Genomic DNA, 23,541 nt, shown 5'->3' with positions numbered 1-23,541 from the left:
ACTTTTTAGCGCGGACCCGACGTCCATATAATTGTAAGTCAATGTATACAACCAATTTTATCGTCCTAAAATCTATGAAATTGTTCAAGAATACTTTTGACGTTGGTCTTGACATGTGAGTGCTGTAATGTGTGTGCCATTGTATGTGGCACGTGTTTTTTATTGTTCGCTGCTATGTTTTCTATTAAAGTTATTTGTTTTTGTTGTTTTTATTTGTTGACTTTTAGTTTGTTTTGTTTAATTTGACTGTTGTTGTTTAGCCATGGTGAAAAGACTCAAAAAGATTGTCCTCAACAGTCAAGTGCGGTAACTTGTAGAGCGTCTACGTGATAATATTAATCGCGAGAAACAAAATAATGGACCCCTCCTGCCTATTGAATAGATGTATGAAGTGTTTTGTATTGCATTTAAGACATAAAACACCCAACTAAATTGAAATGCCTTTTCAATTGACATTTTAATAAAGAGACTCATAAGATTAAAAACATGAATATCATATCACTAATTACCTAATAGATTAAACTCGTGTACGCACTATATTTGTTCATAATCATCGAAAACTTTTTATCGATATACCTCATCTCATTTCTCGGCTGATTTGCCCATTTTAAATAAAAGAATTTATTCGATCCGGACTGTAGTCATAGTTTTTAACGTCTTAATTAAATATATGACATAAATCAAGTTGTTTTAATTAAGTTTACAAAAATTTTTCAAAATCCCGTCTACGAAGATGCAGAGTTCCCGCGCGAATCGCCCATTATCAAACCATTTTGACAAAACGAACACGTTACTTCAACTTCAACTTTTGTGTCTATAGCTCCGTCGTTTTGCGCGACGATTTCGCGCACACGTTACTTGATATCGAACGATATGATAGTTGGGGCTGACTCTAATTTGTCTATAAATTTAATTATGTAATAGTCACATAAACTACTATTTTGTATATTCATTAAAGGACTTCCAAACGCACACTTTTTTAATTTAAAACTAGGAGAAAGACTAGCGAGACTCAGATATTTACCAAACTAACGAATAACTCACCTATTTAAGTGTAATTTTTAACCGATTTCAGAACAGGAGGAGGTTCTCAATTGGACTATTATTATTACTTTTAGTGTGAATGTTACACGTTTACGTTGGTGTTTTGTGAACCGATTTTAATGATTTAGAGTAATTTAATGTAAATTGAACCTTACGCTTTAGGTCCTTACACAGAGCAATAAATACCGTAGAAGTGGTTAGTTTAGTGTCCTATCCTATCTGAGCTCAGTCCGCAATTTTCGCTTTGCATGGTATGGTTGCGTCATTCTTTCGTGCAAATTCTCTAAAATCGTAGAAAGATGCCTTATTGTGGTGGCATTTCATATGATCGGTAAGTCTGATTTTAATTCAATTTTCTGTTTATCGAAATAACTTTATTGTTACAGGAAACGAAAGTGAAGCTTATATCACTGCAATATGGTCGCTTCTTGTTTGGGGAACTAAATTAATAACTCCAATTCGTCATCGTTCAGCAAGGAACCGCTAGATGGCAGCACATTTATTGAAATTTCAATATCAAAATGTAACTTGTAATAATAGGTATTGATGGTATTGAACTTTCAACGATATGCCAACAGGCTAAAGTTTAAATTATATTAAAAATCGAGAATTTGTTATTTATTTTTAAATTTGAAACTACGACCAATCAATATCAAGATTTTGTAATGGTTCAAATTAAGAATGTGAATGTTTTTTTGACAACATCGGTTCTTTCTGATAATAATCGAGGCTTATGGCACTTTTTTTTTGTTTTTTTTTTCATCCGTGAATACCTTTCAACCAGCAGCGCACCCGTAGGCCCGCAGAATATTATTAAAAGGCAAAATAAAACTCAATACACTCTTTTAAATGCGAAAATCTATTAACATAAATCACATACTGAAAAATAAATCACATAGGTACTAAAAAATATTTACATGTAACTTTGGTCAAACCAAAAACTTCAAAAACGAGCCAAATTCACAAATGAATTCAGTATCACTTGTTGGTGTGGCAGTATTGACAATGATTATGTAAACTTTGCCCATTTGCGAACTTCACCCGTAACCATAACACACCATATTATTTTATTATAACAGGAACAAAATAACATATCCTACGTTTTAAAAAAAATACCATTCGAGTAAATAAAAAATTTGATTAATAAATACGTAAACATTTTCCATGAAAACTGCTTCGATAAAAATAGGGTAGTAATAAAAGCTCCGAAAAATAAATTAAAAATCAGCGTATTCAAATTATAAATATTACTTCGTTATGTACTAAGCTATCGAAAAGTTTTCTGCAAATAAAAATACGGTAACAACCAAATTAAATACTGAAACTTCCGAAAAATCCTATGATAAGGTCAACGATGCACGCACACTTAAATAATGCCTATTCACTCTCGCCTTGAAAAGACAGATAAGTTATAATGTTCGGGGAATGAGTCTGCAGGCAGGGAATTCCACTCCCTAACCGCTCGCCATATAAATGTGAAAACGAAACGCTTCATGGGAATATCCACAACAACTACTTAACGGCAGTGTTTAAGGCTACCTCTATTACTACGTAATAGAACTCACTCTCCCCTATCAACCATCACTTCCGTACTCACACCTTTCTTATCCATGTCATCTTTCACACAATCCATCCATCTTTTTTCTAGCCATCTTCTCCCCTTATATCCCTCCACATTCATACATTCTTCTCGTCAATAGTATTCACTCTATCAGCGTAATTTATATTTCACCAAAAACAATTGCCAGCCCTATGGTAAAGCACCTATTATAAATTTAAAAGCGATCTTATTTCATAAACTTTGGTGCATGTTGAAGTGTTCTACGATAAGGAAAAAATATTATATTTATGAGTGACAACATAGGCTCTACAAGCTGAGGGCTAATCCCAACTCAACGCCATCTTGTTGACTCGCCATGCATCCGCCATTTTGCCCAAATGAGCAGAAATTAACTTTTCCTGTTGTTCAGGCACTAGTTTATTTAGACGTAGGTACATAACATATACTACATGAACCATTGTAGTCTGATTTAAGAATAATTAAAAAAAAAAAGGATATAGTGAGTAGTTAGTATTTCTCAGAAGTTTAGTATATTTTTCGTAAAATTGCGATTTGAACAAGTTCTTGATTGTTTGCTAAATATGATTAATTTTGCAGGTATATTCTGCGTTTATTTTTAACCGACATAAAAAAATGAGGAGGTTCTCAATTCGACTGGATGTTACGCGATTCGTAAATCGATTTCGAATATTCTTCTTTTATTGGAAAGAGGATACCTCAGATGTGGTCCCACTCAAATTTTAAACAAGTATTCCACCTCCAAGGGTGACACATGAAGGGATGAATGCGGTTAATTAGATTTCATCCACTTTCTGCTAACCGATTTCAATAAAACTTGCCATATAGATGTAATTCCACAGAGTGTTGAGATCTTTTTTTTAATAAAAAAAAATAAGTAACACATTTTAACGCAGCTTAATTAGTATCACAGTTAGCGTTAGCTGCAATTTCATTTGTTTTTCGGAACATTTATTTCCCAAAAAAAAAATACGCCATACATAGTAATAACGTACAAATAAGTAAATCATTAAAACAAAAAACAAAAACTTCGAATTTAGGCACCGACGTGACACGGACGTGCTGTTATATTTTTAACCAACGCCGCAAAAAGGACGTCTTCAAATCAGACGCTTATAGAAGCGCTTTAGTGAGGCGACAACTGCGCGTTTGTAGTGCTTCAGTAATTTTTAGTTCACTAATTGTGACTGCAAAAGTGTGGAGTGCGAGTATCACTGCAACTGCGCTTCTAAATACTGTGTACGAAAATTAACAGTAGCGCCACTGTATCGCTTCTATAAGCTCCTAATTTGAAAACGCCCTAACAGTCTTAAAGACAGGAACTAAAGATAAAAAATCTTAACAAACATATAAATAAGTACAATTTTCGGTACATACGATGTTACCTAATTACTAAGGACAACTGTTGTGCGTAACGTGTAGTTAAACATACAAAACAAATACTTGATTATAACTTTTCATAGCTTACTATGAAAATAAAAATATTTTTATAAAAATAATATTTTGTTAATCGTTCATTCCGTTATTACTTTTATGAACAAACTAGAATGGGAAAAGCGCAAAAGACCCAATGTGCATTAAAACTTACATACTAATAGTTTATGGGACTATTACATAATAAAAGGTATTAAAATACGAGTGTGGGTTTATAAAAACATCACACGAGTGTTTTAATGCCTAATTATGTACAGTTACATACACTGCTTTATCTACACACATATTATAAGCTTTCTGCGATGTGTTCAGGGACCGCATGTTACGACTGGCGAAATGGCGTTAAATAAAAACTTTTCTCACACGTGGCACACAACCGTAGTTTCTTATTAATTCATAAACAATCTATAGTCGGCCAGAACTGTCATATAATATAACCTTGTAACGACGAAGCAAATACATAAATTAAATTAAAAGTAACACCAAATTAGTGAGAAATGAGCCGAGAAACAATTTTATGTAATAAAACTCGAATTTGATGTTTTTTACAGATAAGAAATTTGTTCTAACAGTTTGTCTTTACGCTGGCCGTAATAATTTGCGGTTTTTGAACACAACATTTGATATGTGTGTAGGTAAACTAATATTATGCAATCGTTGCATAATGAGGGTTCTTAAAGTCGAATACTGTGTTTAGTCACGAGATTTTAGGATCTAATTATGTAACGATTGCATACAATAATTTTTCTACGAGTAAATGAAAACAATAAAACACAACCAATGCTTAAAGATTATCCTTAACAATCCACGACAACAAACAAATACGAAAGCCAAACAAACACTACAAAACAAAAAACCAAAGAGATATAGTATAGACCAAGTACCGCTTATACTTTTAACCAATCGTAGAGCGTTTGAATAGCGTCATATTTGATATTTTAATTAGCAAAAATATGACGTTTTTAGAACACAAAATTTTGGTACAGAACTAAAAAGAGCTCTTTTGTGACATGATTGATCAAAGTACAGTATTAGAAAAATATAATTACAGACTTTAGGCCTAACTAAGTGCGCCCTTAGTTTTGTGTGAAAAAAAACAAGCGGGATTTTTTCAAATATTCTATAGTCTGTCTTTTTTGAAGATGAAGTAAAATGACATTTGTAGGGTTGCCAGTTATATAAAAATATAAAATTTTAAATAGTCATGTAGTTGATGTCGACAGTTTTTCGATAGATAGTGAAAGAAGGAAAAAATTGCCAAGTGTATGTAGGTCGATGGGTCCTAACTTTATCCGGTCCGAATTTGATCATTTTCACTTATTTGAAAATGCTACATTTTATAATGAAATGAAGCATTTCCCACAAAGAAATGAAAATGATCAAATTGTTAGTTTGGCCCTTATACTTGGACCCATTCATGTACGAACTTACAAAAATCGACAATTCAAATGAACCCGTGTCCAGCAGTTGGACGAATAATGGGCCGATGATGATTCAAATAAATCAACGTCGGCTATTTATTGCATAAGCGTAACAATATTCAATCGATGGGCAATCACTAGCCGTTTGCAAACGGGCAACACTTTTGCACAAGGAACCGTGATTTTAATTCATCTTAAAAAATACAGACTATAGGTACCCTATATAGAATATAATATAGACCTAAATTTGAGTTACTTTCATTATAATGCACACTGGGCGTTTACTTGAACCACGTGTATATTTTGTGTACAAGGGACGTTATTATGTTAATAAGCTGGAGTCAGATAAACTTTCTTTTATTAATATACACTCCCAGACATATAATTCGAGCCACCTCGCATTATATACTTAAGCAATGCTTGATTGACCAAAAATTATTAAGCAATTTTGAAACTTCATATAAAAAAATCCTTAAATATAAAAATAAATTCTTGTGGGAAATTTAATTTGCCGGGGGGAAAACTTTTTCTTCGACGATAACACTATTTTTGTATTCTAGCCCGTATTTATGTGGTCTGTGACCCTTTAAGACAAAAATGCGAGGTGGCTAGAATTATGTGTCCGGAAGTATATTTAAATTTCGAGAAAAAAACAAACACTCTGAATTATGACTAATAAAAATAAAACCATAGTTATAGTTCGCGAAATATTATTGAACCAATTTATCGAGTATATATTTGGAGAATCAAAGAATAGCTATTTCAGTAAAGCATGTGCCATCTGTTTACTACACACTGCTAAATTGCATGGTGAAAACACACATTTACTTATGGAAAGATTATAATGAACAAAAGAAATTACAAGAGCGCCTTCAAATTAGACGCTTAATACTCAGTTGAACCATTTATTTTACTTTTGGCAGCTCGAATTGTAATCAATTAGTGATGTCCTAATGCGTTACCGATTAAATTTGTTATAACAATCGATTCTATTTTTAAGTAGCGGTAGACCTTGTGAAAGATTTCGTCCAGGGAAGTACTGCCACTTTGCCTATTTCTGCCACCAAGCAGTAATGTGAACATTACTGCGTTCCGGTTTCGGAGGGTAAGGGTGCTGGTGAAATTACAGGCAATTGGGACTTGTCAACTTATGTCTCAGGGTGGCAACACTTTTGTGCAATTAACTGTCATTTTACTCCATCTTCAAAAAAGAGAGACTAAGCATATATCGACCCCTCCTACGTAAAGTATCGTATGTCGAAATTGCCAAGTTTACAGGGAAGTGTTTTAAAGTTTTGAATCCACTGAAAGGACATAACAGGTGACTTTAGCATTTTTCAGTTTTATTCGGCAAACGGTTACTCACACAGAGTATTGTAAAACCCTACATATCGGTTAGATGATCTATTAGATTAGCTTTGTCGTGTTATGCTCATTTCAGTGAATTCAGAACTTAAAATGCTACCCTGTAAACTTAGCAATTTCGACATACGATACTTTACGTAGGAGGTGTCCATATAGGCATGGAAGCCAGCCGTATACGCTTCGGCGAACTTGTCTGTATGTACATGATGTTAGTAATTATAGTCCTGCAAGGTTGTTAGTGTTTTATCAATGTTAATATTTATGTGTATAGTCGATAACATTCTAGAGCACAAATAATACTTCGCGAAATATATTTTTGTGTGAAAACGGGAGACCTAATTGCCAGCAGCTACTTGAACAACGCGCAAAGTGAGAACGCTGCAAGTATATATGAGTTTTCTGCTGCGGAGATTCAATTTAGTTAATTTTATTTAGACTATAATTATTCATATAATGATCGAACACAAAGAAAAATTCCCGGGAGTACCGTCACCTTGCTCTTCCAACTGAGCTACAAGGTCGAGTTAGCACGAGTTTCGACGCCGTAAGTGACATTTGTGAGAAATGTATGAACCTTCTCACTCAACCGGTAACTTTCCAGTTACCACAAGCTAATGTTGATGATAAAGGTCGCAGGTTTGAGTCCTGCTGGATCGAAGGAATTTTTCTTTGTGTCTTAATAATTATAGCTAAAACTAGTGGAGTTATTTAACAATAAATTTATAAATAATACATTTTTCGACTAGTTGTCATATCATTATTCTTTTGTCTCATATGAATAAATATTTTACGTCGTTTGCAAACTTACGAAATGCAATGTTCTGTGTAATGTTGGATATATCCCGGAAAAAATGACTCCATAACTTAATTCTAATAAATATTTTACATTTAACGAATTCGCTGTTGACAGATTTTTAAATCATCTCAGTTCAGCTGCCCCATAGCAACACCTAGTAAGTGTTTAAAACAAAATTTTACAGGAGAGCCCAAAACAATTCCATGGAGATTTACGTATTCCAGAACTCTACTTAATACTCAAGTGAGGACTTGACTATTGCAGTGAGCACTGAAAATCATACTCAAGTCCTTGCCATTGGGGTCGTATTTCCAGTGCTTGAAATCATACTCAAGTCTGCTCAAATCCTGACTTGAGCATTGAGTACAGTTCTGGAATACGACCCTTAGTAACGCAATCCCAACCGTTAATTAATGAATCCCATCACTGCCATTCCACTGACACTTTATTAAGAATTAAACTTTCACGATTTTCACTTATCATTTGATTTTTAATTCTGGACTTAATCATGTATAAAACATATTTTAATTACCTAGACGTTTCGGACGTATTGCAACGTCCATGGTCTCGAAGGGACTGAAGAGGCACTTGATCTTCATTATTTATTTGTGCAGTAGGTTTGTCACCAGACCGACACAAAACGCGGAAAAAATCAAAGACACATCGCGGCTGCTAAAAACCGTCAGCGCAACAAGTCTGCAATAGCCGAGCATTTGCTGGAATCAGGTCCAAACCACTGGATTGAGCTTCATAATCCCCAAGATCCTTTCTATAGAACGTCATCACTATAGTAGAAATTAAAAAACGCCATAATATTAACCGAGAAGACGGTTTTAAGCTTTCATCTTCATGGGACCCAGTTATCAACAAATGTAAACGACATTAATATCACCCGACAAGTCGTCGAATGTTGTGAGTGTTGTGTCGGTCTAAAGACAACCCTAGTGCACAAATAAATAATGAAGATCAAGTGTGGGTAGTTAGAAAAACTCGCACGGCTAGAAGTTGCTGACACCCACCTCTTCAGCCCCTTCGAGCCTATGGACGTTGCAATACGTCCGAAACGTCGCGGTAATTAAAATACGTTTTATACATGACTAAGTCCCGAATAACCTTTAAAAATTAAAAAAAACTCTATTATGACTCAACTGCCATTGCAATTAGATATTAGTAGAATAGAATAACGACTGTTATCATAATTGCAAAATCTCGGTGGAATTACAATAACCAGCGGTTTTAAGAAAATTAATAGATTTGGGGCTGACAGATCACATGTCGAGACTCGTAAAGAGATGCACGACTTCTTAAATCACAAAATCTATCTACAGATTTGAAAGCCGACAAGTTACTATTGAACCCTAAACTTGTGACGTCATTCATAGTGAAATAATTAGCTCTGAAAAACACTGCAATGTAACGAGGCTCAATTGTAATTTGCCAGCTTTTAGCGCTATATTCATCAGGCTATATTTGCAGTACAACATGTTGGGTAACGTTGTGTAATGTCGCAAAACTGAAATTAAGTAACATTCAGCAATGTGTTGCACAACAATGTTCCCTGCTTATACTTAATTTTGAGATTCCTAAAAGTCTTCAGTCTCCAGAGTAGTTATTGCAATAGCAATATTTATTGAGATGGGGGAAGCGATCGCTGATGCAGCTAGGCTGGTTTCCGTACGCGTTGATACGAGATATGTCTCGCGTGTTGACGACAAATTTGTCTTCAGCCTTTACGTACGTCATTGAAGCTTCGTACGTTCCCTTGCCCGGTGATACGTCCAACTGAAACAAAATTAAATTTTCTTTCTTATCTCTGCATTAACCCATGTCCGTGCTAATGCTTAACGCCTCTTGGAGCGGTTCAGATGGGGTTTTCACGTACTCCGATAAGCGGATAATTTCAAGATGTTTTCCTTTACCGTAACATGATGGCATAAACACTTTTAACTTCAAATGCCAAGCATTCGATTTGATATTATAAAATTTAAAGAAAATGGAAATGTTATGGAGCATAATGTGTTTTCACAACAGTTTTCACCAATTTTCACAATTTGTAAGTAAATTTCAATTTCAACATTCCTAAATTGCATTTCCTTTTCATACTTCTTATTTAGTTTAAAACTTCAAATTTTCGAGATTTAATTCTTCTTATTTAATCCAAGTGTCGCCATCTACAGTTCTAAATATGTACTAAAGTTACTTTGAGTGAATTGATATCCCACTCTACAAGTTACTCATAATAGACTACAAAATATATAATTATTACTTTTTGCATTATTTTCTGAATTTTGAATTTCATAAATAATTGCTGAATAATTTTGCATTAAAAAGGCAAAATCGACAACATTCCATTTCATCATCATATCTGCCCGAAGATGTTCACTGCTGAACATATGCCTCCCCCAAAGATTTTCAGACTAGCCGATCGGACGCGACGTGCATACATCGGTTACCCGCCGCCCTTACCGAGTGAACGCCTTCCGGTTCGCGATCTCCATTCGAGAACCTTTCTGCCCCAACGGCGTCAGTTCTACGAGCTACGTGTCCAAATTCCATTCAGCGTAGTGTTAATTAGTAGCGTCAACGGCGAGCGGGCTCACCTGCAGCTGGTAGGTGGTGGTCTTCTTGTCCGCGTCGGCGGCGCCGAACTTGCCCACGTACCCGTCGGCGTCGCGCGCGCCCGCGAACGCTAACATCCGCGTGTTGGGCGCGCGCTGCGCCACGTAGGCCACCGAAATGACGGCACGCGGGGCGCACTGCGATCTGGCGGCAAGGGGAGACACCGCGGTGTTAGTACCGAGTGGGTCTAGTACGCTTACGACACACGGCAGTAGTACATTATTGCAAAAGCAAAGACCCAAATATGTCAAATTGATATTGATTGCGCTGAGCGGGTGAGTTTAGATAGTCAAATGTTCAAGAAATGCTGTTTTTGATCTAAACGAAAAGGGAATGTACTTAGTTTTGTCAATATTTAACGTGAGGAAGCTAGAAGCCAATCAACCCGTAACCACTCTCAAGGCAAATTCAGCATTGTTTTTAATTTCTGGCCAAGTTGCACCATGGACAAGTAAAGCAGTGTCCTCAGCGTGGTGGTTAATATAAATGTTGAAAAGAGTAGGACCAAAGATTGACCCTTGCAGGACTCCGAATGTGATTAGTTCCTAATCACTAATATGAGAATCAACTTTGACTATCTGTTTCGTATTGGACATATAGTCTGCAAAACATATCTAAGGCTATCCCCCTAACTCCTACCTCTTGCAACCTTGTCAATAGGATGGAGACTCACACCGTATCAAACGCTTTACAGAGATCCCATGTATTTGACTCCAGAGTCCAATATCCTGACTGCACTGTCAACTAAATCGCAGACTGCATTTTCAGTCGATATTCCTGCTCTAAAACCAAAATAGTTTGCAGCCAAAATATTGTTCTTGTTTAAATAATTTACTAGTCTCCTATTTAGAATCTTTTCCAGGATTTTTGAGAGGGGAGGTAAAACCGAAATTAGTTGTTTAGATCCTCTAGTTGCTTAGATTGTTCGCATCTCCACCCTTATGAATTGGATGCACAGTTGCCTATTTTAGAGCGTCAGGAAAAACACCCCGAAGAGATAGAAAAGTTACATAAATATGTGTAATGTCAGGGACTAGGAATCCCTTCGGTACAATCGGTCTACTTTCCCGATGAATTCCCTTGACATTTTGAGTATGCTGGATGATATACCGTCCCAACCTACAGCACTATTTGCTAGTAGGTGTGGTAGTTAAGTTCAAACATGCAACCGTCCTTCACGACAACCCCCACCTCAAGCGATCTATTTAAATATCTTGTAAAATGTGATGAATTATTAAAGGTTGCGAGGTTGTTAGAAATTTACAAATAACCCTGTACAGTGCTTGATTAAAAGAAAGTTATGATAACTCATTAATACATTTCTGATCATCTCTTCGAAGATACTACGAAAAGAGCTTAGAACTCAGAGGCAGTTATTTGGACCGTTAAGGCATTATTACCTGGCGGACTCCGTTAGCGAGTTAATGTGGTTAACTAAAGCGTCAGCAGCACGGCGGTGCATGGGATCGGACGGCGGGACTGTGATCCAGCGGTGGCACGCACACCAGTGGGCCTCTATTGCGGCTTCACTGCATGATCTGTTGCGAGGTATCTGAAATAAAATTATTAAGATCTTATAACTAAGGGCGTAAAATTATTGAAAAGTTGCAAAAGTGTAGTTTCTGTGCAGTTTGTTTTACAATTGCTAGAACTGCCATATCATCGCTGTTGGGCGTGAGTTTCCTTGAAGAAGAAGATTTAGGCCATAGTGTGTCACGCTCATTGGGGAATTGGGGGGTTAAACTGGAGGACATTAGCGCGGGATCGTGGGAAGTGGTACAGAAACTTGGAGGCCTGTACCCAGCAGTGGGTGAAGTCAGGCTGTATATGATGATGATGATGTGCCAAACTGGCCAATCCCACAATTTCTTCCAAGTTTGATCGGAGAGGCAGTTGCAGTACCGATATACAACACTAAAAGCATGTAATCGCTTATGTTATATCATATAAAAAAAAAAGTTCCGAGTACCCGTTGCCAAGTAAGATGGAATTCCCAAATATCATCGCGATCTAAGGCTACAGACAAATTGTTGAGTATGTGCGTTATTATTATTAAAATTAGACTCTTATAGAAGCACTGTAGTGGCACCATTAGAACTTTTCATACAAGCGTCTAATCGGGATGGGAAAAATTTAAGGCGTTAAGTATATGTATGTATGTCTAATTTGAAGGCACCTTTATAGTCTGTCTTTTTTGAAGACGGAGTAAAGTGACAGTTCATTGCGCAAAAGTGTTGCCCGCTTTTGAGCAGCTAGTGATTGTAGTCGATAAATATTCTATCGACTATCAGCTGAATATTGGTCACGCTTATGGAATAAATAGCCGAACATGTTTCGTTTGAATAATCTTCCACCCATTATTCATCCAATTACTGAGCACGAGTTCATTTGAATTGGTAAAGTTTGTAAGCATCCATATAAACACTGTATTTAGAATTATGTTAAAATGTATGTGAATAAAAATTCATCTCGATACTAGTAGGCCCACTGTTAAAATAAGAATAAAGAAGAAAATTAGTAATCATTAGAACGTCGCGTCGTATTCATTAACAATTCAGTCATTTTTGGCAAAATTTTATCTTCTTACACAAAAACTGCCTCGGTGGCCGAATTTGTATGGCCTACACTCATTTCTCTCGTGAGTTTGGGTGTAATTTGTGGTTGTCTATATGTGTGTCCATGGCACCCACGACACAGGGTTTCCCTAGTGTGAGGTATGTTGAGTGTGTGCGTTATTATTATTATTAATCTATCGATAAAACTATCGACAACTCATAACTATTTAAAATTTCGTGAAAACTGGCAACCGTAAAAACACAGACTATAGTGTAAAATCAATCAACGCCATCTAGCGTCTTCGAAGGGAACTACATACTACTCATAGTTTTAAGGTTATAATATAACATTTATTTAGAATTTACTTCATCAATTCATTAAATGTCCCACTGCTGGGCACAGGTCTCCTGTAGGGGGAGGCCTTGCGCTGTAATCCCAACGCTAGCCTAATGCGAATTGGAAACATCACAAGTTTTCCACCGATTGTGAGCCTTCTTCGACTTGCAGGTTTCACCATAATCTTCGTCACCGTTAGCATGAGGTATTGCTACTAAACGTTCACAAATATAAAATACGTCACTTTCAAACAAACGAGAATTTGGGAACTGGAGGGCCAGATTCAATAGAGAAGTAGAAAAGAACTAGTGTCTGAGCCGAACATAGTCGGGGAAATAAAATCTGATCGACTTCGCTGACTAGGACATGTGGAAAGAATGGGAAAGAACGTATTTGGGGCAACCTACGGGTCATCGTCCAGTGGGCCGTCCAAGGCATCCCTGGAAGGATGAAGTCGCTAAAGACCTAAAGCAACTGAATGTGTCACAAACACAAGAGCGGGAAACATGGCGTACTTTGGTGTCGGAGGCCAGCGGAATAAGTAACTTTCAAACTCTTGAAAATCATAGGTACCGGCAGAGGGATTCAAACTACCTCCTAGAGCTTGGTCTTCTTCGTCGTTAAGAGATTTGCCAATCGGCACAAAAGTACTCTAGTACGTCGTGCTACGCTCTTAAGGCTTTTTTCATGCACCCCTTTGGAGCATGGTTTGGCACTGAGATGCAAACTTACCGGCTCGAACAACGTCATTCCTCTAGGTAAATCGGCGCCTTTAACCTTAAAGGGGTTCCAATGCTCCGTCATCCCAATCGCGTCCAATACCGTTGCATAAACGTCGTGAGGCGTTGTCAGAACATCGATGTTTGATTGTAAAGCCGCCTTTACTTCTGGTCGCTCTGCTAGTAGTTTTTCTGGTAAAACTATTCCCATCAGCGGTAGACGCTCTTCCAGTTTACCTTGGTAGGTGGCTCGGACGTTCAGATACCTGGAAACATATTTAATCAAACAAATATTATACATTCTGTTCAGAGTAAAAGCGAAATAAATAATCATTTAAATTATTAAATAATTAATTCATTAATTTGTAATCCGTGCATTGGTAGCACCGCGACACTCGTGTATGGGTGCCTTTATTTGTAACTTCTTGTCGATGACAATTCATCTATTTCTCTATGATGGCTGCCGCTCCAAAAGCCGGCCTTGATCTTGTTATGTAAATTACCTTCATTTAATATAAGTGTAGTGTTTCCTTTCTTTGGTGTACAATAAAGAATTTAAGTATTGTATTGTATTGTACTCAATTGGGACTGTTCTTTAAACGAACCACTCTAATTAAAATATTTTTAACGTAAGTTTTGAGCTTAGGAAATAATAACCTTAATATATGCTCCGCAATCTTATTGTATAAACGTATACAGTTCCCCATAAAAGAATCGTTTACCTCAGTTAAACGAAATAGTGGTACCATGAATTTGAACAGAAGTAGTTGGGTGGGAGTTGCAAGCGGCATCATCGAAACGCTGTGCTGTTTGCACGCAATTCCGATGCGGTTGTTGCAATTGCAAAACGAACTGCACACTGATTGCACTACTGAAGCCATTTGTCATTTTTTGAACTAGTAAATACATTTGAGTTTGGAATGCCGCAAAAAATACTAGTATCTTCGTCCTGGTAGAGCTTTTTTTTAACATGATACGAAGCGACGCGACGACACGAACAAGTCGTGCGCCTTGTAGTAAGCGAGACGCCTGTTCATAACAGTGCAGTTCCACTCAGAGCTTTAAAACACAAAGATATGAGGGGCACTGCCACTGCGCTCGTCACCCTGAGACATAGGTTGGTCTCATGTGCCTGTAATTTATAATTATAACCAGCACTCCTACCCTTCAAAACCGGAACGCAGTAATGCTGACATTACTGCTTGGCGGCAGAAATAGGTAAGGTGGCAGTACTTCCCTGGACGAACTCTTTCACAAGGAGCTCTATTGATACTAAGACAATTGACAAAATGGACCTCAGAGTGAGTTTGACTAAAATTAACTTCTTTACATTATTATTAATTTATTAATTAAGGAATAGGTATAAAGAAAACTTTAACCTAGGCTGTAACAGTGTAACAAAATCCGGCTATGGTTTGACAGGCAATAAATTAAAATACAACGGTATTTACTTATGGCATCATTCATGAAGAGCAGTAATTACTGGATGGAAAATAGTAATAAAAAAAATTAAATGAAAATTTTGTCTGTGAGAAACAGTTAATTCTAAGATTTTTGTCTATAGAAACTAAAGGCCATACCTAGGTCCGTGATCGCCAAAAACAAACAGCAACGTGTTCTGTAGCCGTCCATCTTCTTTGAACTGGCGCAGAAAACTGACGAACTCTTTGTCGGCAGAGGTGATCTGGTTGAAGTCGTCGTGAGTTATGTCCGCTATGAAAGTGAAGCAAAACTTCTTGGCGTCCATTTTGAAGAACTGAAAAATTTGCATTTAACGCGGCTTGAGAATTCATCGATCTTAATTCTTTTTTTAGTATATTTTTGATTCAGGTTTATTGAATTTCAAAACTTTTGAGGTCTTTTTTTATAAAAATGTTATTTATATAGTCAAGGGCGTTTCCATTATGTGGTGACGATTGATAGACGTGCAGTTTAAAATGGCGTGACTTGTATATTTATATGAAGTTGTTCAGTACCACACGATTAACTGTCGTTCAGGACTTTTTGAAGTTACGACAACAGACTGTCGTGACAATGAGAAGAGCTAGAACGACAGTCGTGCAACGCTTCTGTCGTGCAAACGACAAGGCGGCTGCCGTGAACCGATAACTTGTCGTCACGATCTAATGGGAACAGCTAGACTCGACAGTTGTTCAACAATAAAATAAACGTCCACAACACAGTCACGACAGATAGTCGTGATATGGGAACAGGCTAGACGCAACAGTCGTCTAACGATAAATAACACGTTACGACATAATGGGAAAGCGCCCTCAGGCGCCGACGATCTTGACTGCTCCACAGGTCAAAATCAATCTTAAGTTCGAGTCGTGGATAATAGTCACTGGAAGTCATCGAGTATATAACCAGATTAAGAGACGAAATATCGGCCATATATAAATATAGGAAATATATAAATATAGGCGTTTGCGCTGAACCACAAATTAGAAACCTGAAACAGTACAGCGCCAACAACTGACCTGTGTGTACGTCTCCGTATATTCCAAAAATATTCTGTATTTATTGTAATAAAGTTAACATCTCTAACTATAGAGGGCTGTTGCATTCGATGGTATGGGAAAAACAGCAAAAAAATTCACATTTCATATGTAATTAAATATTAAATATGTAATTTTGCAGTTTTCGTCCATTATAGCAAGCTCAAGTTAAACTAGTAGATTTGAAGTGAAACAATTGACACCCGCCAATTGTTTCGAATTCGGGCTGGCCAATCGGATCGCTGTTGTCACAGTAATGATTTGGCAGAATTGTTTTCAAACAAATTAAAATATTTTTCGTCTCTATTTCTGATTATGTACTCGATGCTCGAACTACCAATCTACTCTAGCCAAAATGTTACATTGAGATTCAGAAATGCACTAAAATGGTTCAACGCCATGTAGCTATGAGGATATGTGGTATATGAAGATATGTGATATGTACACGTGTACTTTACCTGTTCAGTGATATTCATCATGAGCTTATATTGTGGGGTATCACCAACACAGTATTTGTTGGAGTGTTTTCTCATTTTGTCCACCTCGAGATAGAAGTCGCGCAGGTAGTGATCCGCGGGCTGTTTAGCAAAACCGTTGAAGCGGTACTGGAACGTGCCTATGGAAGGCTGGTCTTCGAAATACGCGGTGCGGTAGCTGCGACAGGAATGCAACTATGGTAATACGACACCACCACCCTTGAAAAACTTGTGTAGACCATAGTTTCCCAAAGTAGCCCCCCAATGGGCGCTGAAGAGTTCTAGGGAGCAGTACTGTCGTCCACTAACCAAAACGTGATTAAGTGACAAAATATTTTTTTGAGATATCGTAAAAGATCCGATAAATCGAACACATTAACTAATTTTAACTGTTTTTAAAAGATAATTTTGTGCTCTATTTTTTGCTATTTAAAACAGTTATTTGACCAATGTCACTTTGCCGCGTTTTAGTTCGTCGACGGTAGAGCAGGGACCCCGGAAGCAATTGGGGGTCGTTGATGATGTCCACACGGTGTTACCGTATTTGAAAAAAAAGAATTGAATTATCTATTTAGAGTACACTACGCTTTTAGAGAACACTACTACACATATGTATATTTTTTTCTTGTGATGTTTTGTGTTAATTTACTATAAAAAATACAAGTTTTCAATTATTTTTGGTAGTGGTGGACGTTGAAATTTGCGGTGAACCAAAAAGTTTGGGAACCTATGGCCTACACCCTCTCTTTAAAGGTGACCCGTGCCCATTAGTGGAACGTACAATGGGTTGATAACAAATCTTCAGAGAACAATGAAAATTTTAGCCTGAAACGTGATAATATAGTAGCGATTATGAAGTGGAGTGTTTTCTTATGGGTAAAGACATATACCAAATACTATAAAGAAAACTTTTAAATAAAGAAAACTTTACTCATTAATTTTTTTTTTTTTACATCTTCATGACATGATAATGGCTTGCTATGATAGTATGTTAATATTTAATTAAATCTATTTAACCAAAAAAAAAAAATATTACCAATAATTTAGTATTATAATAATTGTTAATAACTCTGTACTACTATTAGAATTGCTTTAAAATTGTTAAATTATAAAATATTGATGACCATATATCATCTGCATGCCAAGTTTGGTGAAGAATGAGGACAGTCCTCTTATTATATATTATGTGTACCATCTTTTGTAAACCATATTTCAGGCAAATAAATTACATTTCATTTATATATATTTATTGTGTATCTGTGAACGATTGCAACTTATTTTCACTTACCCATCTTGCTTGACTCTATGGAAAATGAAGTTGGTGTGATCCATGAAGTTTTTGCCCATAGACTTCCTGGCTTCGGGCCACTCTAGTTCAGTCTTGCCGGTGAGGATGGGGAACAGTGATGCCGGGGTCCCATCTCCGACTATGTTATACCTGGAAAATATCGTAAATGAATATCTTTGGAAAAGCTTAGGTCCTGTCCTTAGTTACATTGTTGATGTAATCGATTCTTTTGTAATTGAAATTATAACACTGATAATAACGTTCCATTAACGTTTAATAAGAGTGCAATAACCCAATACAAGGCAGTATTGGTTAGATACAATGTGCAGGGGGAGAATTTGGTTTATTTCGAATCTTGCAAATGCCGAGTCGACATACTAAGGTTTATCGACTTATTAAGGTTTTCGCGATTGTTGCACATAGGAAAATGAAACTATTTTTCCGGATTTAAATCGCGTATATTTGTTTTTCCAACAAACCAACGTTTCGGGGCCTTTTACAGGTTCCATGGTCACGGTTGACTAAGGTGGTAAAGTCATCAACCGTTTACCCACTCAGGCAAAATAAAATAATACAAAAATGGAAAAAAGACCAGTGAATTTTGATCTTTGACATTGTGATATCCGAGCCAAGAGTAAAGTACTTAATTTGTTCTTGCCGTAGCAGAATTACGTTTACTTAGTAAGGAAATACCCCGGAAGCTTCGAGAACATGCGTCTTGATCACAAATTAAACAAGCAATTTAATCAACATGTTAAAGGAAATATCGAAATTAGCAACTTACCTAGTCAAGAAAGTGGCTTTTAAAACATCTTTCAGATATTTATAGCTCTCGGGCATCTTCCTGATAAAACCATTTCTGGCTGTGGAGTCGAAACCGAATATTAGCACATTGAGGGTGTCTTCTCTGCCAGGTGGGGGTGGCGGGGGAATCACCGTTGACCGAAATCCGGTAAGTATACCCGTCCATTTCGATGGGAGTATACTGAAAATTATTTTAACAGAACCTTTATTCCAATGTACTGAAAGCGCAGAAGCTGCTAGCTTTTTAAGCACCCTGTGCCACGAAGAATAGTATTTTGTTTTTTCTTCATTTCTATAGCAGTTTTTTATCTCTCGTTTAAAGAGCAACATTTAATAATTTCGACCAAAAGTTACTTGTGACAGATGCATTGTCACTTTTAGATAATGCACAATTAAACCCTTTGTGAAAACAACTTAAGGTTTAATATTCAATGGAGTATTCCGACAGTTTGACAACATCTATTGTCCATTTATTTAGGTACTTAACTAAATGTAAACAATCTTGATACATCTTTTTATTGAAAAATATGTCTTACAAATCAATAGGTATAAAAATAGGCATGCAATTTCATATGAAGGCAAGTACATATTTGTAATTTGTATTTGAAGGTAAGTAAAAATCATTTTATAAATGTATATTTAATGAAGATTGTTTACATTTAGTTAAGTACACTAAACAAATGGACTATAGTCGGGGCTCATAGTATTGTGGTGTATTGTATCAAAATTCCCTATTGCATTACATCATTCACATTAGCCTCTGACTATACATGGAACTTATTAGTATAAGTGATATTTTAGATTTTTAAATTAAAATGCATCATGCATGCATGCAGACATACAACAAAACTTTTTTATGTCCCGCGTTATTGCAGCAATCCCTTTCTAAGCTTTTTATGATACCAAGTAGCTGGACAAAGAAGTTATGCGCCTGTCCGTAACATTAAATCGCAAAGCTCTGAAGAGCAATGTCACTGCTCCCGTCACCCTGACATAAATTGACAAGTCCCTGTAATTTCACCAGCACCTTAACCCCCCGTTCACACGGCATTGCATTGCACGTTATTTTGCAGTATTCGATGTGCGTTTATATGTGTGTGTGTTTTTTTTGCAGGACAAACACCGTGTGAACGGTTCTATATCTAATATATGCGCCACTGTTTATTCGGTTCGGATTTAAACTGCAAAAAAACGTGCAGTACAATGGCGTGTGAACGGGGGGTTACCCTCCAAAACTGGAACGGACTTATGTTCACATCACAAATAGGAAAGGTAGGCAGTATATGCCTGGACGACTCTTGCGCAAGAAGCTCTACTGATCTAAAACGCGACTATATCGCGTTAACGGGCGTCATCTGCGCGTAAAAAATATGCCGTGTAGATAGGCACGAATAGTTGGATATCAGACGTATAATGTTACATGCGTGATTGTTTTACGTGTTTTACATAGTCTGTTATCTGTACTTGTACCACGATAAATAAAATTAAATACGTATCGAGTTCTTAGGTTTTCGCGATTGTTACACATAGGAAATGAAACTATTTTTTCGTATTTAAATCGCGTATATTTGTTTTTTCAAACAAACCAACGTTTCGGGTCTTTTACAGGTGCCATGTCAGTCAACCGTGAACATGGGACCTGTAAAGGGCCCGAAAAGTAGGATTGTTTGAAAAAACAAATATACGCGATTTAAATCCGGAAAAATATTTTCCTATCCTATCAAATACGTGAAATTCTTACTCTATTCCTGATGTAAATAATTGAATTTCTTCAAGTTGTGAGGTATTATAAGGCTGAATATAGACCAACGTCCCATAGTATTCTAACAACACCTGTACATGTATGTAGTTCTCGTAAAGGTGGATATCCATTACGTTCTGCAACTGCTCCATTAGTGGATACGTTCCCATGCAACGTAATACGCTTCGCGGCAATCGCTCCGCGTGTTGGCGGTTTTTGCGCGGTAACAAAGCGGAGCGCAACATTGCTGCCAACTTAGCGACTTTGTCGCTAGATTAAACGACAATTTGACAACAAAAGCGACATTTTGTTTCTGTTTAGTTACAAGAAAAATTTTGCTCTTTTTTGGCGCCTTTTTAATTAGTTAGGTTTCGTCTATTAACATTTAACATGATTTCATCTTATCTCTTTTTTTTACTCAATGGTAAAATTGTATTGGTCTTTAAGTATAAAGTTTGTCCGGCCACTATCGCAGGACTTTGCGACTGATATCTCCGGTGCTAGTCCGGATAACTAGTAGAGAGAGGATAAGCGAAATTTCCCCCGGTCTATCCAGTCGCATAGGAATAATGGGAATTGGAAAGACGCTTCGGCGTCGGGAAGTGAGAGTGCCTACAGCTCTATCGCCAGGGAGGAGTGGGAGAGTTGGTAGTTAGTTGAATTTAGATTCAGCGCCTTAGCGGCGGCAACTGTTAGTTGTGCAATGCATAACGGGAAACGCGCGTGCCAACACCTCCAGTACCTATCTGAAAAATAGGGATGGTACAATACGTGCACCCGGAGTCACTCACCCAAAGCACTAGCCTTTTGAGCACCGGACGAAGTCCGTGACAACTATCTGACAACCCTGTCCACGAGCTGATCTGGGTTCAGGACCTGAACGTTTAAGGTCCCTGCACGGACTTGCTTGCACAGGTTATAACATTATAACATCCTGTATAATCAAAAGGTTGATAGAAAGGGGTTATCAAAATTTAAGTAGAAAGTTATGAGCTTGGTCTTTTATCTGTGCCATGACCATAAAGTTCTTGCCAGTGAAATGTACCTTATGATGAGCACCATAAGAGTAGAATTTTCATATCGAGTGGAATTATAGTTTTAGCGACAATTAGCGAATTTAAGCCTTCTGTCAAGCGACATTTGCTTTAGTTTAGTTGGCAACACTAGAGCGAAGTTATGTTCGTGGACGCGAGCAAGCAAGACGTTTCTGGATGTCGCGACCGCGAATTCATCTCTATGAAGTTTTGTTTTTTTTATAATATCAAGGAATAAAGGCCAAAGGAAAGAGTGGATACAAAGCATAGAAACTGGAACCGTTAAACTCAAATGTCTAACATAGAAACTACTTTTTATGCAAAAATTAGTGCGCATTTGACTTCCATCTCACCTGATGGACGATGGATGTGACAATGAGGTCGATGATGTAGCATGCAAACCTAAATAATGCCTATTCACTCTCACTTTGATATGGTCGAAATTACGTAGCGTAGTATGCTAAGAGGACCACGACGACGACTGGATACAGTGCTCCAGCTGCCGTGGATGGGATTATGAAGTACGTGCAGACATCCCTGAATGTTCAGAAAGCTACATATGCGATCGGTGCATGATGTTTTAAAGATGTCGGGTCTTGGGGGCTTGAATATAAGACTGTCCGGTAATAGGTGCCACTTGCAGTTGTTAATAAAGTTTGATTTATATTTTTAAGTATGTTTATGGAGAGTTTTGTACTTTTATTCATTTATTTTGATTCTAAAATTTGTTGACATTGTTATTTAATAAATAAATCTACGTTCCTAGAACCAGTTTTTTCTTTAATGTCTTATAAACTTAGGTGTCCGCCACTAGGCGACTTCCCCCTAGTTTAATTGAAGTTGGAGTACTATTTTCTGGTTGAAGCATAGGTTCGTCGTCACGAGAGCAAATATTTGCGAGATTTTCTGGATCAGTGGTGGTTTTATTTTGTTTGTTTTCTATTTTCTTTAAAATAAAACTGCGGCAAGTGGCGGTGGCTGGAAAATGCACTAAATAAAGTGGGTATGTCTTTGTGTCACGCGGTGCAGCGCGGCGCAGCCTGACGTCACCAGCTTATGTCACCACGGGCACTACAAAGTGTGACTAGGCTTCTCAACAAAAAGGTATATTTCTTTGAAAGGCAAACAATTTCTGAGCGACATCGGACTGCTTAGGGAGAACTTTGGAAATAGCAATAGGTACAATATAGAACTTTAAATGTGAATATTTCTTCTCACGGGAACATGCTGTGTGTGTGGTCGTGTTTTAAGCGATTTGTAGATTTTACATAAAGCACGCATGAGAAGGTTGCGGGTTCGATTTCCGGCTGTACCAATTAGGGAAATGAACTTTTCTAAAATGGTTTTGGCCTAGGTGTTCTGGAAAGTGTCGCTGAGTGAATTACGTAGCTCTTGGTCCTGGGTTTAATTTTCGGTAGAACCACTTTCGGAAATGAAATTTTCTAAAATGGTTTTGGCCTAGGTATTCTGGGTGTATTCTGTAACTCTTGGTCTCGGGTTCGATTCCCGGTATTACCAATTTAGGAAATGAACTTTTCTAAAATGGTTTTGGCCTAGGTGTTTTGGGTAGTGCCGCGGAGTGTATTCCGTAACCTTGGTCCCGGGTTCGATTCCCAGTAGAACCAATTTGGAAATTAACATTTCTGAAATGATTTTGGCCTAGGTGTTCTAGATAGTGCCGCGGAGTGTATTCCGTAACTCTTGGTCGCGGGTTCGATTCCCGGTAGAACCAATTTGGGAAATTAACTTTTCTAAAATGGTTTTGGCCTAGGTGTTCTGGGTAGTGTCGCGGAGTGTAATCCGTAACTCTTGGTCGCGGGTTCGATTCCCG

At 37.3% G+C, this 23,541-nt stretch overlaps 1 protein-coding gene across 7 annotated transcripts in view; it reads right to left on the bottom strand.

Moving 5' to 3' along the window:
• Positions 1 to 8,746: 8,746 nt before the first annotated feature.
• The window catches only part of LOC113228760, a 39,032-nt gene continuing 24,237 nt past the window's right edge, over positions 8,747 to 23,541 (bottom strand). For 6 of the 7 annotated variants that reach the window (XM_026462130.1, XM_026462126.1, XM_026462125.1 and 3 more), the window contains 8 exons: positions 18,916 to 19,116; positions 18,132 to 18,281; positions 16,826 to 17,021; positions 15,450 to 15,625; positions 13,883 to 14,135; positions 11,659 to 11,810; positions 10,240 to 10,402; positions 8,747 to 9,421 (listed from right to left, as the gene is read on the bottom strand). In XM_026462130.1, the coding sequence (XP_026317915.1) occupies positions 9,233 to 9,421; positions 10,240 to 10,402; positions 11,659 to 11,810; positions 13,883 to 14,135; positions 15,450 to 15,625; positions 16,826 to 17,021; positions 18,132 to 18,281; positions 18,916 to 19,116 (1,480 nt within the window). In that variant the 3' untranslated portion in view covers positions 8,747 to 9,232. The remainder of the gene's footprint in view (positions 9,422 to 10,239; positions 10,403 to 11,658; positions 11,811 to 13,882; positions 14,136 to 15,449; positions 15,626 to 16,825; positions 17,022 to 18,131; positions 18,282 to 18,915; positions 19,117 to 23,541) is intronic. The other variant, XM_026462131.1, reaches the window with a different exon arrangement.

The sequence above is a fragment of the Hyposmocoma kahamanoa genome, unplaced genomic scaffold (assembly GCF_003589595.1).
Source record: "Hyposmocoma kahamanoa isolate Upper Pololo Valley unplaced genomic scaffold, ASM358959v1 240, whole genome shotgun sequence".
NCBI lineage: Eukaryota > Metazoa > Arthropoda > Insecta > Lepidoptera > Cosmopterigidae > Hyposmocoma > Hyposmocoma kahamanoa.
The sequence above is the reverse complement of the archived record's forward strand: the minus strand, read 5'-3'. Positions and strand labels throughout refer to the sequence as shown.